The sequence below is a fragment of the Amia ocellicauda genome, chromosome 17 (assembly GCF_036373705.1).
Source record: "Amia ocellicauda isolate fAmiCal2 chromosome 17, fAmiCal2.hap1, whole genome shotgun sequence".
Classification (NCBI taxonomy): Eukaryota; Metazoa; Chordata; class Actinopteri; order Amiiformes; family Amiidae; genus Amia; species Amia ocellicauda.
In genome coordinates this window covers 16,057,394-16,076,300 of record NC_089866.1, presented here as the reverse complement: position 1 = coordinate 16,076,300, position 18,907 = coordinate 16,057,394, and the positions used below count along the sequence as shown (strand labels likewise).

Genomic DNA, 18,907 nt, shown 5'->3' with positions numbered 1-18,907 from the left:
CCTCTTCTGTGGGAACATCGAGGCCAGTCGGTTCAAGAGGCTGGCATGACTTGGACCTAATCGCTGTCTTTGTGATCATCTCAGATTGATGTAATTTTGCATGTGAGCAAATTGAGTTGTTTTTGAAAGAAGCAGTTGTCATTAACTTATGTTTTGCATGATTATGATATTCACATATACATATACAAGACCTGAACTAAACCATTATCCATATCATATTGTCTTGTGCTGTGGATAATAATAAGGCTAAATGGTTAGTGCGCATTACTAATTCTACTGCAAATTTGACATTTGTCACAGTGTAGCTTTTGGCCATTAGGCTACCATGACACATTGTGTAGTGACCAGTCTATAAGTGCCTCCTCCTACCCTTGGTTTGTATATCCTAGTCAGTAATGGAGACACTGCAATTTCTAGATTGACGCTCTGACAGGCTGCTGGAATAAATTACCTCAGTGAACTTGCCTCAGGTGAGTGTATCGGATTTGTGAAGTCGCCCACAACACAATGAGCAAGATGAACCTGTCAGCGGATAAGCCATCTCCCTGTTGACTAATGAGAATATTAAAAGGATAGATTACCCACAAACATACACTGTGTACATTCCCTATGCCTATGTGTGTTATATGTTAATATACATTGGTTATGCATAGTTATGTACAGTGTATTTATGTATCTACGTATATGTTTGTGTGAGAGCATCTTGTACGGTTAATGCAATTACTCTACGTTTGTTGGAGCAGATTTTATCTTCCTCATGATTGCCATGACACACAACCTGTTAGAACAAGCTGCACATTGATACAACAAAGGTCATGCTTTAGTTTTAAGTACACAACCGGATTTAAAAAAAATAAAAAATTGCGGTGGGGGGTTACAACTTTAAACACTATTAGTTTGATTTAATAACAACCAAAAAAGATAAGGTGCAACATCTGTCTTCTTCCGTGTTATCTGATGAAGGCAGCTGTCAAAATGTTTGTGACCACATGTTCTCATAGCGTTACTGAAGGCTATGTGTTGCTCAGCCAATGTGATGATATCTCTGCAGTGATGAAGCTACTGTGCTGTAGCATCCCTAACCCTTCCTGTAATTAATTCTACTGTAATCGTGTTCATTCATATAGGCTCCATATTTTACCCTTTGGCCTCATTTTTGCATTTTCCCCTTGTTTTCTGTCTTATATATATTTTTCCAATAAACAGCTAGTTTGCTCGAGGGAAAACGTCTATGCTCTTAGTTTGGGATAACTGACTCAGGTGATAAATCAGGTTACTGCTGGCAAGTGGTTGCATAATTATCCACACTCAATAGGAGGCAATGTTATTTTTTGCCAAAGGTGAGATGCTTATCTGGCTTTCCGTCCCCTGAATTAATGGCCATAGGAGCCACGCAAAAGTGCAGCTTGCTGCTGTGATTGTGTGTATGTTTTCTTTTTTTCTTCTTTTTGAATAACTCTCCCATTCTTCAACCCCGTACTTCCCACGGAGCAAAACAAAAAAATTCAATTCCACGTTTCCAAAAGCTGTTGATTAACAAATTGAGCTAATCTATTAGACTTTAATTGTCAGTTCAGGGTATTAATATTTGTTCTAATGGTAGGTATTATTGTTATTATTGTTGTTATTATTATGTAATAAAGTCCCCAGTGTGAACAATGAAATATGAAGCTGTATCTCAAAAGACTTTTGTATTTGTTTTCTTTCTCACGTGTGTGATACTAAAACTGGACCAGTGGAGAAGAAGAAACAAGGGAGTTAAGCAGGCAGTGCCACTGACTTCAGTTCCTGTGTCACTCAGTCTTGTATGTTAAATAGATCAAGGACGTGTTTATTGCAACTGTACGTCACTTTACAAAAAGTCTGTTTGATATTCAGTTTGTCTGCGGTGGGGGGGATTCATATTTCTCTCAGCACAGATATTAAAACCCTTTCAGTACATTGTTTATCCACAATCAAGGGCCTTTTCCTGTCCATTTTTGTGTTTGCTATCCAGTTCAATTAACTGAGCTGGCTTTTGAGCACCCATTCTCTTTTTTCAATCCCTCCTGCCTGACTCACTGATTAGGTCAGGCTGTTTGGCCTGTGTTTGATCATGGCTTTGTATTGTGCAGGGCGTTAGATAACAAGTGTTTTGTGTTATTTGTTTCTTGTTTTGGGTGTGTGTGTTTTTAGATGTTGCTGCAGCACAATAAATAAAACTTTTTCTTCCTTAAGCAGTTGTATGTTGTTATGACTAGTTATGTATATTTGCATTGAAGTGTAACATCTTGCATTGTGCTGTATTGTATTTTTCTTTAGTAAACTGCTGTGCACTATGCAACCTTCACCACCCATAACCAAAGATCCTACAGACTTACACACACGCACACAGCAACTCACGTACACAAACACATACACAAACACACACAAAAACACATTTCTGACCGATCCGACAGCTCAACCCAGTCTTCTTTCTAGATGGCAGAAACAGCTTTTGAAATGTTAATCCTGTTTTGTTTTCCTGTTTGTTTGCTTGTTTTACCCACTATCCTCTCTGGCCCAACACAAACACAAGGGTCTTACTATTGTTTATTTACTCTGTAATGACTTCTCTTTCTAATGAACCCACAGCAGGACGAAGGAAGTACCAGCTCTGTGAAAATCTGCCAAAACAGTGAACCTTAAAAAAGCTGTGATGTCACGGCCTGGTTTACACAGACATCTTTGTGCAGCTCTTCCGTTTCTTATGCTTACATCAAATCACTGTCAAAGGCTTTCTTACCTTAAAAAAAGAGCTTACCTTATGATGATGAAATATACTAATGTTTTCATAGGTAAGTAATGATAGAAACCACTTTTACTTTGCATCTTAACAAAGTATGGTGGATTTCCTTTAGTACGCCCATAAAAAAGCTTTCTTCATCAGTCAGTGCCTCTGTTGTAACATCTCCCCAGTCCCTATGCTTTGTATATAAAGTAACTTTTTCTTTTCCTTTTTTGTCTTTTCACAAACCCATTAGATGCAGATAACCTCTTGCTATCAGAGGGAAGGGGCTTAAAATTGATTGACCTCTGGCCCTTAGCTGTGACCTTTAAGCCTGCACTCTGACCAGGGGACTTGGCGTGTGCAGTCAAGGGGGGCCGGGCTGTTTTAAGTTGCTAACTGGGAGTATTCTTTAACAAATATATGCCTGTTTGCCCCCGTAATTAGAATACATTTAACTTCAAGACAGGATTTCAGTAAATAGCCAGCCAGATCATTGCGTCAGACAAGTTAGGTTCATGTGCCAGGATTGCTGCTTAGCCGCAAACACCACTTTTCCATGTATAACCTTGTAAATAAAAGGTACTCAGTAGCACTTGATAGATACATGATGTAAATATAGATGAATTAGAGTATTGTTTAGAAGTAATACAAATGTCATGGTACTGTAGTGCAAGCATACATCTCTCCCTGGGGTTATTGCTCCCCCTAATGGTGATGCAGGGTGTGCCGTGTGTGAAAAGCAATGCAGGATGCCCTGGTTGGAGTGTTCCAGCTGTTTCCATTTTGAAATGTCACAAATCAGCCATTACATTTTTTTACAAGTTTTCTAATAGCTCTTTCAGAACCCTATGAAACATTTCTAGCAGTTCCCAGTGATGTCACTTTAATTTGTAAGAGGGAGTCAAAATGCAAGATTTTATTTTTACAAATGTAAAAGAGTTGATTGTGTATATTTTAAGGTGTTTGGGTTTTACTGTGACTTCATATGGAAAGCAAAATATATATATATATATATATATATATATATATATATATATATATATATATCCCGAAGTAATATAATATTTATCGTTGAAATATTACCTTTTGATTATTTTTTTCTGATCTTTGTCAAGTTATGGATTGACTTGCTCTTCATGTATACATTGAACAAGTGCTCTGTGTCAATTGTTTTGTGAAGGGATGCTATATCAAATTAAGCCTGGTTGATTGATTGATTGATTGATTGATTTATTGGTTGATTGATTGATTGATTAGGGAATCAGAGCCACACACAGGGATGAACAGGGGTTGTCCGTGAAGGTGTCAGTTCCTGTGGGTTTGTGCAAGGAATGTGGTGCAGAACTGGGACATGAAAAGCCTAAACATTTTTATAGGTAAGTTAATAAAGTTAATAGTCAATAAAGTCATTGTTTCTGCCCAGGTGGAATTAAAATGTAAATAATACAGTACAACATTAAAATCTAATCACTTTTTTATGACAACTGCATACTTACACTCCAGTATCTGCAGGTTTAATAGTGGTCTTTATTATTTTGTGGCTAAATGTTGTGTGATTATTCTTTTCTTATTATAATATTATAAGTCATGTGGTAGTATTGTCTTCTACTCCTAAACCCTCTTGTTGGTACTTTCAGAGTGTGTAATCCCCAGCTAGCAGATAATAGAATTGAAAGCTGCCCTTTTTGTGTCATGGGATTAAGCCTGCATTTTGTTGACCTTTTTTTTTTTTTTTTTTTAAACAGCTCCCCCCGCCAGGTTTATAACAAGGTGTAAAGGACAGGACTAAGCCTGGGGCACATTTTTAGAGTCCAGGTCCAGTGTCTGTGTATTTGTTTTCAATTAACAGGCTATTCACCTCGTTAAAAGTGTATCACCATGTATTTGTATTGATCTACAATGACCGACACAGCCTAAGGGGAAATAGCAAAAGCCTGGGTCTTTATTTGTTCTGTCCTCCGGAGCAGAATGCTGGAGCTATCTGATCAGAGACCCAAAGCAAGTGGCCTGCCACAGTGAAAAGTTCAAGCCGTGTTCAAGCAGAGGTGAAAACAGGTAACACTATTTGAATTGTGATTGGCCAGAAGATAAAAACCAAAAAGCTGCTTGCTGATTAAAGCCCATCTAATTCTACAAGAGATTTGAGGGAAGAGTAATGTGATAAGGAAATCCTTTTATTTCCTGTTAGTGGCAACACAGGTGATGGATTGAGAATGTCACACTGGAATACACATTCAGAATCAATCTTTTGTGAGTCATGCGCCTGGGCTAAGCCAAACTAAACTAAATATTTCATGTAAAATGTAAAACATGCTTTCTGCAATAAACATGCGCCGTTTCAAAACATGACCAGTCAGTCCTGAAAAATGATTTTAACCATAACTGTAAACCTTCCCCCTCAGCAACGTTTATTTATGTAGATTGGATAGAGTGGCATATAATTATTACAGCCCTGCCAAGGTCTTCGTTATTTATTCTCCATTTCCTTTCCATTTCTAGCACTGAAAATAGGCGGTCAGACTCCCACATCTATCTTCACTTACCCCCACCCCCCCCATTTATAATCCCTCGTCCGCAACGTGCCGATCTCTGAAGGGTTAACATTCCATTAATTTTCATAATCAATCCCACTAGGCTCAACAGAATGGAAAGTTGAGGCTTGGCCCAAGGATTTCACATTAGCAGCCCAATTAAAAGAGTATACTTGAAAGTCTGCTAATCCCAGAGGAGAACTCTTGTGGAACTGTTTTGAGGATCTTTGGGGAACCCGAAACCCTCTCTGTATGATTCTCATCAAAACAGTCTTGCTCAAGAAGGAGGACTGCTGCGCTCATCCTATATGTCCGCAGTCCGATGTTTTACACACAGTTTGTGTGTCATAGCTGTGATTAAACATTACAACTTTCTGTGGCCCCTTAAAGTGTGACTATTGTGCTGGTATATTTTGTTAATGGCATACATGGCCCTTGTTCTTGCTAATGTAAAGTGACGGAAGCTTTTTGCTCAGTTTACAATTACAAATGCCATTGACGGAATCCTCGAGTATGTGGATGAAAGGAGGATATTGTTTCTAATGTGTAAGATCAAAGGAAACGAGACTATGATCTCTGTAATGCACTTGCATTGTGTCATTTTACATCTTAGCTCATGGTTTTATTTGTCTTCAACTAGGCCACAGTTTGAGTTGCAGGACCAGGTTTCCCATACAAATTGTTTGAGAATTGTTATTCAGATGTTGTTTCTATTGCTGGCATCAGTGCTGGTAAAAAAAACAAAGCTGAAAGAATTTGGCAAATATTTTTCACAGGAAAAAAATGATCAAAATGTTTCTCATTAAATATGGTTGTTCTGTGTCAGAGTTCTAGGGGTTTTTTTGTTTCTATATTTCTCCCCTGCCTTTAAACAGTTTATGTCCAGAGGAGGTTGTTTATTGCTATAGCGTTTCTGGAGTGGTAATGATGCATACACAATGATGTGGGGAGAAAGAAAAAACAACTAAAAACAAACCAAAAAAAAAAAGAATTGCATTTTTTCTTTCCACAAATTCTGTCCCTTCTGAAAACGTAATTTCATCTCATTGACTCTAAACCAACATAAAGCACAATGCCAGTTTTTACAGCTTAGCTCCAGTTACCCCTCACTAGAGTGTAATGAATCACACAGTCAGACGCAAATGCACGGTGCACACCCGAACTCCGCATCCAAATTAAATGGCCACCCCCCCTCCCTTTTTGATGACACTGAACAAAAGAAAGACCCGTTCTGGTTTGTTTTGGGGTAGAAGAGTTATTTATGCAAATGGAGGGACTGCTTTAGATGTTCCTGGAACACACAGGTGCATTGAAGTTGAAAGCAGCAGCAGTTGCCCTTACTAGAGCCTGGGTTGATACAGTGCTGAAAGCTGGGCTCGTTTAGCACTGCAAGGGGCCTACATTAGAGGGGGTGATGACAGTAACAGTTAATAGGCCGCTGCACAGATGACTAGGTTTCACCTGAAAAAAGGAAAAAAGAAAAAACGGAGCCCTAATGTACTCTCTTCTGAGGAAAAGCACCTTCCCTTTGCTCACCTTTGACCTCTGGCTGTTCCCACACACAGAGAGAGAGGGGTGCAGCCCCTGGGCCCTGTTACAAGCTTCCTCAGGCCTTAACTTTAACAATGACGACTAGGCCCAAATCAGTCGCTGCCCAAAACAAGACCTACCTGGTTGCATGGTGAAGGAACATAAATCATAAACCACATTAAAAAAAACACATACACAAAAAAAACATCCAGCTTTTTTTTTTTTCTCGAGGTACCTCAGGTCTAGCACACACACACACACACACACACACACACACACACACACACACACACACACACACACACAGGTGCCCTCTTTTTGAGTTTGAGTCTACAATTAACCTGAAGGCCTGAAGCCATGAATCAAGGCAATAAAAAGGGGCCTGTAAAATAAACAGACACCAACCTGCCCTTTTTCCTTTCAGATGTATTGAGGTGGCAAAATGAATACTATGGGCAGCTTCAGTAACCCATGGTTCAGTGCCCTGGCAGAAAAGAGACCCTGCCATGTTATCAATACTCCAGGTGAAGAGGTCAGTGACATTACAGTGACCTGCCTGACAGTACACTCTTATGGAGAGGTCGGGACAAGGTCACTCAGAGCGCTGCTGCTGTAAAGCTCAGGCCCTCGGCAGGGTTATTGTGTGCGTCTTTTGTGAAGATCTATTTAATATTAATAAGTCTCCTATCAATTCAGACAGGCTTAGAGGAGCTGCACTGTTTTGTAGGGGTGTGCACTTTCAAAGCGTAAAAGCAGAGGGTGGAGGACGCTTCATGCTGATCGAATGAAACCTTTCTCAACATCCTCAGCTCAGTAGGAAATAACAGCAAGAGGTGGTCAATGAGAGAAAAAAATCCACCTCCATGACCTAATCACCAGCACAACAAAATGTGTGTCTGGCTTTAGCCGCAGCTGTAAGTCGTTCCCTGAGTTATTTCAAACTCTTTCAAATTTCAAACCCTACAACGTTGGCTGTGAGTCATTAATTACATTAACTAACACTTACACCAGAGATGTACAGAATCTGGACATGTACGTTTCTTGAGTGCTCACTTTTATCATTATGTTTTAAAAAAAAATATATATATATATATATATATATATATATATATATATATATATATATATATATATATATATATAAATATATATTTTGATATATATAGCCATTCAAGAACAAAATGGAAGTCTCTTTCTTAATTCTCGAAAAAAGAAGTGGATTTTTTTTTTTTTTTTTTTAAATAAAAAATTGAGAATTGCCCCTCGAGCAGCTACCCTGGTCCTACATTCCCCGCTCTGGCACAGGAGAGAGTGATGGCTGGCTCTGAGGCGCTGCGCCTGGGTTGTATATGATTCTCACTGCACCATGACCACTGTTTTAAAGACGTGCCGTGCATAGCCATGTAGAAACAGAACATACAGCTGAAGATTATTTACAGCATCTCTGGGACGCCGTGTTTGTCTAAGTAGCAGACCTTGTTAACCTGGAGCCTATAAATTCATGACAAATGTTTCTTTTTCTTCCTCGGGGTCATTTCGGTTTGGCGGAATTGCAATGCCTGTCTGGCTTAAGACACTCCATTATTTCTGCCGTTATTATTCTGGTCAACGGGGCTCTTGTAGACTGTTTGTTACAGGGGAAATAAATAACATGAAATGTAAAGAGTACAATGCACTGGTACCGGCTACGTGCAAGTTCTTTGTTGACACGCAGCTGATATCGTCGGTGTGGAAGTAGTAAAACAAACAACAGTATCAACGGAATCCTTGTATCTGTCTGTTGGGTTTGCGTTTGTGTGGAAAGGATGATTTATTTGGCCTTGTTTTAGGAAGAACAGCATTGGAGATAGAGGTTGTCAGAAGATGCTCTCAACCGTTGCGTGTGTGAAATTTATGGAATAAAAAATTATCGCTCTCAGGGTTGAATATTTTTCCATGCAGGTTGTACTTTTATGTGTGTGTGTTGGGGGGGTGGGGGGGTTTGCTCAATTCCTGGCAGAGTGAATTAGACATTCGAAAGGTTCCCCTCTTCTTCATTCAGTTGTGCCCATAAGTTTTATTAAAATTTTAATGTTTTAATCTGGTGAGTTATATTCTTATCATCTTCACTTATACAGTGTTGAAATATGGTAAAAGGTAAGACAATTTGAAAAGTATTAAGTAGAAGTATGACAGATTTGGTGACCAAATACTTGACAATTTTGTTGTATTATTACAGCACATTTAGTAATGAAGAACAAAATTTCTATATTCAGGCCTACTTGCATTCAAAGGCAGATATGAGGTAGCTTAGTAGTGAGGTTTGAGATAGTGTGGCTCTTTGTTTAAATGTCAGTATAGCTTTGCTTTCAGAAAGAAGAGTCAGAAGAAAGCAGGAAGAAGGATAAAGCCATTTGTTATCACCTGACAGTGCAGCATCCCTGCTGTTATTCGCTCAGTCAATTATAGGTGAACACAAATATCTGGACCATGATTGATTGCTGGAGTACAAGATTGGCATTGATAGTAGGAGAAAGGTCAGCATGGGCTGCACTTCCTAACAGGGGCCTGGGCTGCTCTGAGCTAATCTTCAGTATCTTATTAAAACGAAGAGAAGAAGGCCTTTAACGCTGCGTTCATCAGCAGAGCAGAGTGGGGGTGGGAGGTGGGGATGAGAGGATGGGGATGGGGGGGCACCTCTCACCTCTATCTTCACAGAAGGCCATGAATCCATTGGGGGGGGGGCAGATTGGATTTCAGGAGTCTTTATGGCTTGTGGTCAGCACTTCTGTGTGAGTGACTATCCACGGAGAGATAAGATCATTAGGCCAGATCGGGAGGGGAGAGCACTTGGGCCAAGTGGACAATGCTCTGGCCGGGGCCATGAACTCATCCATCACAGCAGGAACAAAGCAGTTGTCAGCCACGGTGGCCCACTCCTCCGGGCGCATCAGTTGTCTGCAGAGCCCGATGACAGGTCGGGCAGGGCCTGTTAGGCCTGAGCAGGCCTCAAGGACTGTGTTGTTGTTGTGTGTTTTTTTTTATAATAACCAACAGAATGATTTTGGTCTTTCCCTCTTTTTTTGTTTTAAACCAAAAGCTGCCAAACAACGTTGACAAGTCGGCTAATGGAACGAAGCCCACTGAATAACGGGCTGACTTTTGTTTTCTTTTTTCTTTTTAACAAAGTTGGAGCTGACAGCAAATAAAGTGGCCTGGCAGAAGGAATGTTTTATATTGGGGTTTTTTTTGTTTTATTTCCATAACCAACTCTGGTTTTAAGTAGAGGCATACAAAACCAGTCATTGACCAAACACAAATTGGAAAGAAACACACACACAAAAGACATTTGAAATATATCTTGTTTTGGGTCCAAATATTTTCTCAAAGCCACATTAAGAAGTGCAAATGTTTAAAGTTATAGGTCATTTTGTATGAAACTATACAGGTGATCCCTTTACTTCAGTCTTGCGTACTTCCGACAAAATCTCATTACCATTTGTCAACTTGTGTTTTACAAAAGCTCCCCAGAATCTGTAAGGATTCCTACCGGCCACACAACTCCAGCCCCCTGTGGGGATATCAGTGTTGTAGACCTTTCCTATACCTGCTCTGTGCTGCATGCATCTTGTGAAGTTGAGAACAAAACCTCTTTGAACAAACGCCAGTGGGGTCAGGTAAAGAGAGAACGAAATAAAAACGATCGACCTTCAGAATATATGAGGAATTTAAAATCACCACTGGCTCAAGACCTGGTTATGAGGTTGTTGAATCAATAATAGATTCAGTTCGGTCCATAAAGATTATAAGTGGAACGAAAGCCAGAGGTCTTGCTATCGGGGACCGGTCAGTGTGTGTCACCGGCCCAGAGTCACAGTACGTTGAGCTTGCCCGTCCAGGGAGCGATTCACCCTCCGTGTTGGCAAATTTGTCTGCCAACTACAGCCGCAGCAATACACTGTAGCTTTTCTTCTTGGAGATTTTTTTTTTCTTCTTCACATGTGTTTTGTGTACAGGATCTGGGCCCTTTCCCTTTTTCTTTTTTAAACAGGTTGTAAGCGAGCACTCGTGGATTCGGGGGTTTTCTTCTTTATGTCATGTTTGCTGACTTTCTGCTTATTTTTCCGAAGTCAGCCGAGAGATACCATGAGGTAAGGGAGAGCGGCTCGGTCCCTATAAATCAAGCCCTCAGACTTGGCGCTCCCAGACAAAAACTCTGTGTTTCCAGGACTCCCCGCAGCAGAAGAGACGGCAGCCTGCGAGAGAGGCTCTAATCGAAAGTCTATTAATCAAAGTCAGGGGCAGGATGAAGTGGCAGCAGTGTTGAGGGCGAGGGCAGGCCCGGCAGTTCTGGCTGGGCCTTTGTGCTCCCAGCCAGACAAGGTAACCAGGGTCAGCTACATAATTTTGGGACTCTTAAGTGTATATATATATATTGGTAAGGTCTGGGTTTTCTCAAAACACGAGATGGCTATCTTGTGCCAGAGACTGAATGTTTTAAGCATGTATTTATCCTGAGTGGGAAAACACCAGGGGAGGAGGGAGTGGAGAGGGGGTGGGTAACAAGGTGTGGGTGTTTTGTTTGGGAGGCGTATAAATACATTCACTATATTATCCAAAGCATTGTAATGAATACCAAAAGACAGCTGTTCACAAGATATTAAATAGTGTCTAGGCACACCCTTGACCTTACCAGTCCTCCCACGCTGTAATTTGTGATGCAGTGAAAGATCCCGAGTCCCCGTTTCATCCTGTCCCAGAAAGCTTCTGTTAAGTTAAGACTGAGGTCATGAAATTAAATGTTTCGGTGCCGATTCTCCTCGATGTACTGTTACACTCCTTTCTGTGCTGTTGATATACAACGTTATCCAGAATATTGTGGTATGATGTTGCGATGCAATCCACTGTCAGCAGAGGAAGGCTTATCTTATTCCTTTTATGAAGTGTAACTGTTTGTCTTGTCCTGATATCTTGCAAATTATGACAGAAACCCTCGGTCTCCCTGCTGAACCACAAAGTTTAGACACTTTTACTATAGAGAGTCATTATTTTACTTAGGAAACTATAACATTTTTCTTTTCACTCCTTTGTACTCTAGTATCCGTAGCTGTGTTGCAGGTCTAATTCTGCTAGTATCACAGACACAGTTATGCAGTCCCTGAAACTATTATTCCTGGTGTTTCAGTGACGCAGTTACTATACTGTACTGAGAGACGACTAGGAACATTTTATGACAACAAAGACTGCCACCTAATGGTTTGTTGGATATCTTGCAATTATGACAGCATTATGTAGGAGGTCGCGAAATAAGTAAATAATTATTAAGCTCTTGTCCATTCCTCTGGGGTCACTGCTAAATTACGTCGGATGGGAATAACACATCCACTTTCAGGTATAACAAAAACTGAAAAATACTTATTATCCATTGACTGCTACATTAGGCACTTTTACCTATAGAGTTACCGAAAACACTGACTTTGGCACTCAATGTTAAATTTCAAGGAGCAGAGGGTGAACAGAATCAGTAAGGAAACATTGTGTTGCAACCGGTGTGCTTATTAATTGACTGTGACAAATCTATCATAAAAAGAAAGGGAGAAGTGGTTTAAAAGTGACTTTCAGACATGAAAAAGTGTTAGTTATTCACTGAAGACTCTGCCAGTCTTCCAAATGGGAATCTTGAAGACATTTATTTGTTAGTTTTTTGTTTTTGTTTTTATGTTCACTTAAGTGTTCAAGAATACCAGCCAGGATTTGACAGGTATCTTTCTCTCTCTCTCTCTCTCTCTCTCTCTCTCTCTCTCTCTCTCTCTCTCTCTCTCTCTCTCTCTCTCTCAGCAGAGTCACAGTGTTTTGAGGGTGCTTTGTGTGACTGTGAGAAAGGAGGGGGGCATCTTGCTCCTCGGCTCTGCCATCAGTCAGCAGCACAGCTCTCATCACTGACAGGAACAGGGGTCCTCTCCAGGAAGCCCACCTTGACATCCCTTTAGTCTACAGGATCCTCCTGCTGACTGACACGAAGCCGTTCAGTACCGGGGCTGTTGTTCTCCTCAAAAAGTGCTCTTTAGGCTCCTTCTCCGTCTCTCACAGAATATACCTGTGGCAGAACTTTGAAGTCTTGATCCACAATAGTATAGAGGAGTCATCTGTGTGCTTTTGCCTGGCAAATATCTAGTCATGCCATGAGAAAGTAGTGCCAAAGTCATTATATAAGGAGGACAGACATATTTTTGCTAAGTTTGTTTCGTTACCATTTTGTCACAGTTTCCTGCTGAGGAGCAGAGATTTCTTATGATTCATCATATATATGAGATAGTGTACATACACACATCTATGTTTTCTCCACTTGAATAATTTCTGTGGACTCAGCTTTTTGCTATCCCAGAACAGTAAGTTTTAAAGCCAACTGCATGAATGCCCAGGACTGATGCTGACAGGTCATCGGTGTGGGTAAACAAACAAGCATGGTTTTTGGAGTGTCAGTAGCCCACAGGTACCTTACAGTCTTAAAATAAAGCAAAGGCTTACTTTCAGGCTGTGTCCTTTAAAACCGTTCTTGACATGAAAATGACAACAGTGAGCAGGAAAGATAAAACCAGCATCAATTTAGAACTCCAGACGTCTGATTTTGTCCTTAAATTAGTTTCATAATTAACTTCTGTCTTCGCAGGTCAGGATAAACAGAAGGAATCCTCTGTCTTGCCCTGGGAACCAGCTAATTATCTGAGTCCGTGGTGACAGATTGGAAGGGCTGTGCTGGTCCTGTCCCAGGCTAGGGAGCCCCCTGCTGGGCAGACTGTGTGGGACATGTAACCTGAGAGGCCGCAGTCCCAAGTCCTGGTCTTCCCATTGAGGGTTGCAGTAATTGCTTGTTATCCCGAAGCAGCTTCAATACACCCTTCACTGCCTCCTTTATCACCAAGGATTTCTGGCATCTTCTCTGTGTTCATTCATTAGAGGGCTCTCTGTCAGGTCTGCCCCACAGAAAGGTCATGTCTCCAGTTTTGATCTGCTGACGTTCCCCCCACCCCCATCTCAATAAACAATAATTCATCTACTGAAAGACAGTTTTGTGTTAAGAGCAGAAGAGGTTTTATAATGTCCAGCAAAATGAAATGCACAGGGATAATCAGCTTCAGAGAGAACAGTTTCCCCTTAATGGATAAGGCTGATGTGGACTGAAAGAGCAGTCTGGGGATGTATCCTTCTGATGTAAAGGTGTACCTGGGTACCATTATTCGAAATACAAACTGTGGCGGTGGGAAAGTAGGAGTGGATCAGAGCTGGGACCCATGTGAAGGGACTGTGCACTGGGAATCACAAGAAGAGGGTAGAAATCTTAAAAATAAGAAAAGCACCGCACAGTCCTTTGAGTCTGGGACCTGCAGCTGGACATTCCTCCACCCTCCAGACACAGAACTGTTCACGGCCTGCAAACACAGGCTAATATTATTCTATTGGCCATATGGTAATTATCATTGTTTGGGGTATTTTCCTTGAAAGGAACCACCAGCTGCAATGAAAGGTTCTTTGGTGGGAAAGCAGCAATTACCCCGAGTGGAGTTGATTGATGAAGGGAAGGAATGGCATCATTTTCTCCGTGCCATCTTGTTAATAATAAAAAGGTAAATTATTATTATTATTATACCGTTCCAGTAAATACAGTTCTTGCGCTACACATACCAAACTTAATACAATGGTTCATCGTGACACCAGTTGAATTGCTTTTACTTTTGGTCCGGATATGATCAATAATTATTGATTTATATTTTATCCAAAACACTTAGAAATCCCATTGACAACTATAGTGGAATGCTTAAAATCCAAGACTTTTCAAGACTACAAGTCTTTGAATGTGGCTGTTCCCTATTGTAGCCCCATTTATACTGTACTGTAATTTCTCTACTTGCAGTTTTGTAACACTCCTTATTTTAACAGGACTATTCTGCTATTCTGTGATTTGTGATGTGAATTCCCACCTTCACTAACTTCCCTATCTCTCCACAGGGTGGCAGTATCACACACAGGGTTGATGTATAGTCCTGCTCTCAAGGCCTGACCATTTCATATGAAATGCAATTGATGATATTTCTTATGTGCTAATGTGAGTATGGGTACTGGTCATGTGATCGAAAGATCTTGGTTAACGAGGCCCTGCCAGTGCAATTCATGAAGTGTTAGAGTGGCGCTGACCCAGTGGAGGGAGGGTATCACGACTCTATCACAGCCCAGCCCATCACCACATCTGACCCCCGGGGAACAAAAGCAGCCCCTCCGTGTCCAGTTCCTATAGTGGAGTGACTGGGAACGCACACCCATTCCCTTGGTCTGCTGACCTCATCTGCTCTATGTGGGATCCTGGCTTGTGTGAAGTGCAGGGAGTGACGATTCATTGTTCCCCATGTGGCCACTGAACACCTCGTCAGAGCTAGTGAGGGTTATTTTTCTTCAGAATCCAAAGAATGTGTTAGACTGAAATTTGACTTATGTTGCATCATCCTGCACGGCCTTTGTAACTGATTGCTGTAAGAATTCTGTGATTGAGCTGGTTTTGTGGTTGTTCCTGTTATGGTATTTCATAACTATTTATAAGTAGGAAGATCGTTTTTTTTTTTAAGGCTAATGAGGATTTCTGGATTTTTTGTTCAAAGTATCTCTCCTGGAAATACAGCCTTACCTGGATTGATCTGGGAACTGGGTTATCGTGCAACTGAAATGGATTGCAAGAAGAAGAATCGTCCACTGTGCCGAGCTTCCACAAGAGGGCGCCCAAGAGCCATAATTTACAATCTAGTGCCAATTTGTCGTGTTTCTCCAATTATTTTGGCTCGCTTACCATTCAGCCAATGCAAATATTTCCACGGCATTTAGATCTTTGCAAAAAGGCTGTGTACTATAGTTTACCTAATATATATTTTAATTACATTCTATAAGTAAAATATTCATGTCAGAATAAAAAGTATAAACACTGTCATTATATCCGGATCAACCTGCATTTGCATCAGTCTGAGGACCAGTGCTTTATCAACAGGGAAATCCTCAAGGTTTATATTGTCAGTCTTCAAACTAGGATTTGCATCTAGGATTTCTACATGAATTCTCACAGCTAACTGGCCAAATAATAATATAATTACTCTAAAGGAAGACACTCACTTTCTGTAGGTGTGCCATCCCTACCTTGAGCTGTTTTGTCAGAGTTCATAGACATAACCACTAAACCACTGCTGATGTCTCCAATCAAAATGGTAACACAGAAATAAAAATGTGATGAAGGTGAAGGCTTAACTCCTATTTATAATGATGATGATAACGATGATACAAATGATAATTATTATGAATTGACATATAGGCCTATTTGAAAAATGCGTGCACCACCAGCCTTGACCTCCAAGACTTTACAGTGAGGGTGTTTGGCTCTGGTTCTGGAGGGCCGTGATCCAGGTGTTTTTATCGGTCCCTTAACATCACCATTACCCCCAGGGCTTGGGAAATGTGTCCCATCGGTCCAGTGGTGCACAGACTTACAGTCACAGGTGTATATTGGGGGGTAGCTCTGCTGGTAGGCACTGGGATGTTGAACTGCATTGGGCACAGATTTGTAATATTAGGACTGAGCCTTCCTTCCTGTTTTACAGAGATGTCTGTGGAGTTTTGCGTTGACCTCATTCTTTTCACAGGTGTCTATGACCTACTTGATGTCGGAACAGTCCATTTTTACATGTGCTAATCTATTTCGTGGTCTGTATAATCCATTGATCTTGTTTTATTTGTTTGTGTGTGAATAATCTGAACATCTTTTTTTGGTCTCAGACCTTAGTATTTATAATATTATAACCTCAACGTCACTGGAGTGTTGTTCAGGATGTCACAGTGTTTATTTCAGTATGAAGTGGTCTGTTGCGGCTCTTGTTTGCTTCTATGATCCTAATATATGTGTTATTAATGTATGCATAACGCCTAGCGGTTATACAACTGCTCCTGTCCGGCATCTTTGGCGTTGTGTATGGTGCCAGGGCTGTACGGATGGGCAGCTGCATTCCTGGCGCTTCTGCACTGAGTTTGCAGAAATTGGTAGCGGAGGGGGGCTGGTCACGTGTGTGGCTGTTGCAAAGGAGGAGGGGGGAGAGCGGAAGGGTACACTAAGGACATCCCGATCAACATTGATTTTATTGAGCCCTCTATGATCCTTAATATTAACTTCTGATCTCAGACTAAGCGAGGTCGCCCTACTCTGCAGTTCCTCACGCCTGAATGGGCATGCCGTCACTGCGCTTTCCTCCGCAGCATCCCAAAAGCGCGCACTACTTTCCCTGGCGGAGGGATAGAGCGCACTGCGCGGCTGCACTCAGGGTGGGACTGAATGAAACCAGTGAATCAGACACTCACAGATACGAGCCGGACCGACTCATTAATTAGGACTAAATCACCTATATGCATTTTGGGTTTTTTTTTTTAAAGAAAGGACTTTTAAATAAAGACTAGTGATATTTCCTCCTGCCCCTCTCCCCCCGGTCCCGGTTTCCTTTCCTCTGCACAGAAAGCAAGAAGAATGGCACAGATCCTGCCAATACGATTTCAGGAACATCTGCAGGTAAGAGGAGCCAAACATGAAATAAAACATGTCAGTTTCCTCGGATTAATGTGTGGGTAACGGGCCGGAAAGCCTGTCCGTTATCAGGTCCAAATGGGTTTGCATATGCGCTGGCAGGGAGCTCGGTGCAGCCAGGGGCCTAGCTTAGCTTCAGTGTCGGGGTGATGATGACTTGTGAAAATTGAACAGCACATTGAATGGTATCTGGCAGAGCTAAGATGAGGGAGTTGTGTCTGTTTCAAAGTTTCATTAATGCAGAAGAAATGGTACAGTTTGTTGCCGTTTCCTGAGACGCACCTTGTCGTTACAAAGTAACACGCATGACCGCGCAGCGATGGACAGGACAGGACAGGAGTAGCGACCCGGGTCCCGATGTTGAATGACACTTTCATCAGGGACAGGGAAAATAACAATTTCAGTCAGGGTTTGTCGAGGCGTAGTCACTATTTATGTATTTGTATACACCCTACGCACATTATTAGTATTGGTAATCACAATGATATTAGTAATAACATCCTAAAAATAACGTGTTTTGAATAATGCAGTAAAAGCTGGAGATTATCCAATACAATCTGTATTCTGGCATCTCTGGCAAAGCAGTGCAGTTGATATTTGAATGGCAAAACTGCTTTTCAACCAAATCGTGAATTTACATTGCTCTCTTAAATTGATATTATGACAGCATCAACAATAATAATAAGCAAATGATTGGTTGGCATGTCAATACAATATCCTACAAAGTACAAGTAGCTTTGATCTTTTTCCATCAAAATGAATATTAATTAACAAATTAATGTGGTATATCTGTACAAAGTGGTCCTATGTTTAAGAGTCTTATTTGTATCTATTTGCATTGGTGACTGTTGACATCCAAAACACATTTTGGTCAATCTGCATGGGTCCATCATGCAGTCCTTTAGCCTGTCTACTGTTCTGTCTGGCAGTGTCTCTGGAAGTCTAGATGCTCATGTGTGTAGGTGCTGCAAACTGATATTTGAGTCTCAAAACGGGCTTGAAAGAGCAGAAAAGCCAGAGCTGTTGTGAAATTTCCGAATTCTCCTGTCACATTTTGACAGCACGCAGCGGCACACAAGACCAAACACGGTCTATTGTCGTCTGAAATTACACAATAGGTTTAAGTGAGATGATTTTTACAATGTTGTATTTTCTTTACTGTCTAATCTATCACAACCAGTAAAGCATTACTGTTCTATTCTTAAATCCTTATAAATATTTTTCTGCAGTCTATCTAAGGAATGTGTGTTTAATACTAATGCTTTAGTGTACATTTGAACATGATTATTCTATTATTTTAATCTTAAAAAGGTCACATTGCTTGCATATGTGTACAAACACAAAAATATGCATAGAAACACTGGTATTGATTTTTCCAGTAGGCTGTAGTGAAAGCGTCACAAAGCAGTAAGAGCCATTTGTGCGAGGTGTTATTTAAATGGCAGTACAAATTCAATATGGTAGTGTATGTTGTTCTTTGAGAGCTTCTTTATCTTAATAGATCTGTGCACT

The 18,907-nt window shown here is 40.9% G+C and overlaps 1 protein-coding gene and 1 long non-coding RNA gene across 6 annotated transcripts in view; both read left to right on the top strand.

Annotated features, from left to right (window-relative positions):
- The first annotated feature begins 10,094 nt into the window (after positions 1 to 10,094).
- Positions 10,095 to 16,155, top strand: LOC136712523 (uncharacterized). 2 transcript variants are annotated; one of them, XR_010804840.1, is made up of 3 exons: positions 10,095 to 10,940; positions 12,628 to 14,414; positions 14,797 to 16,155. It is a non-coding gene; the product is annotated as an uncharacterized LOC136712523 (long non-coding RNA). The 2 variants fall into 2 exon arrangements; XR_010804841.1 differs by having other exon boundaries at positions 10,096 to 10,940; positions 12,631 to 14,414.
- A 975-nt stretch (positions 16,156 to 17,130) lies between these two features.
- cltcl1 (clathrin, heavy chain-like 1) overlaps positions 17,131 to 18,907 on the top strand; it is a 31,489-nt gene continuing 29,712 nt past the window's right edge. For 3 of the 4 annotated variants that reach the window (XM_066689315.1, XM_066689314.1, XM_066689317.1), the window contains exon 1: positions 17,131 to 17,380. In XM_066689315.1, the coding sequence (XP_066545412.1) occupies positions 17,339 to 17,380 (42 nt within the window). In that variant the 5' untranslated portion in view covers positions 17,131 to 17,338. The remainder of the gene's footprint in view (positions 17,381 to 18,907) is intronic. The other variant, XM_066689316.1, reaches the window with a different exon arrangement.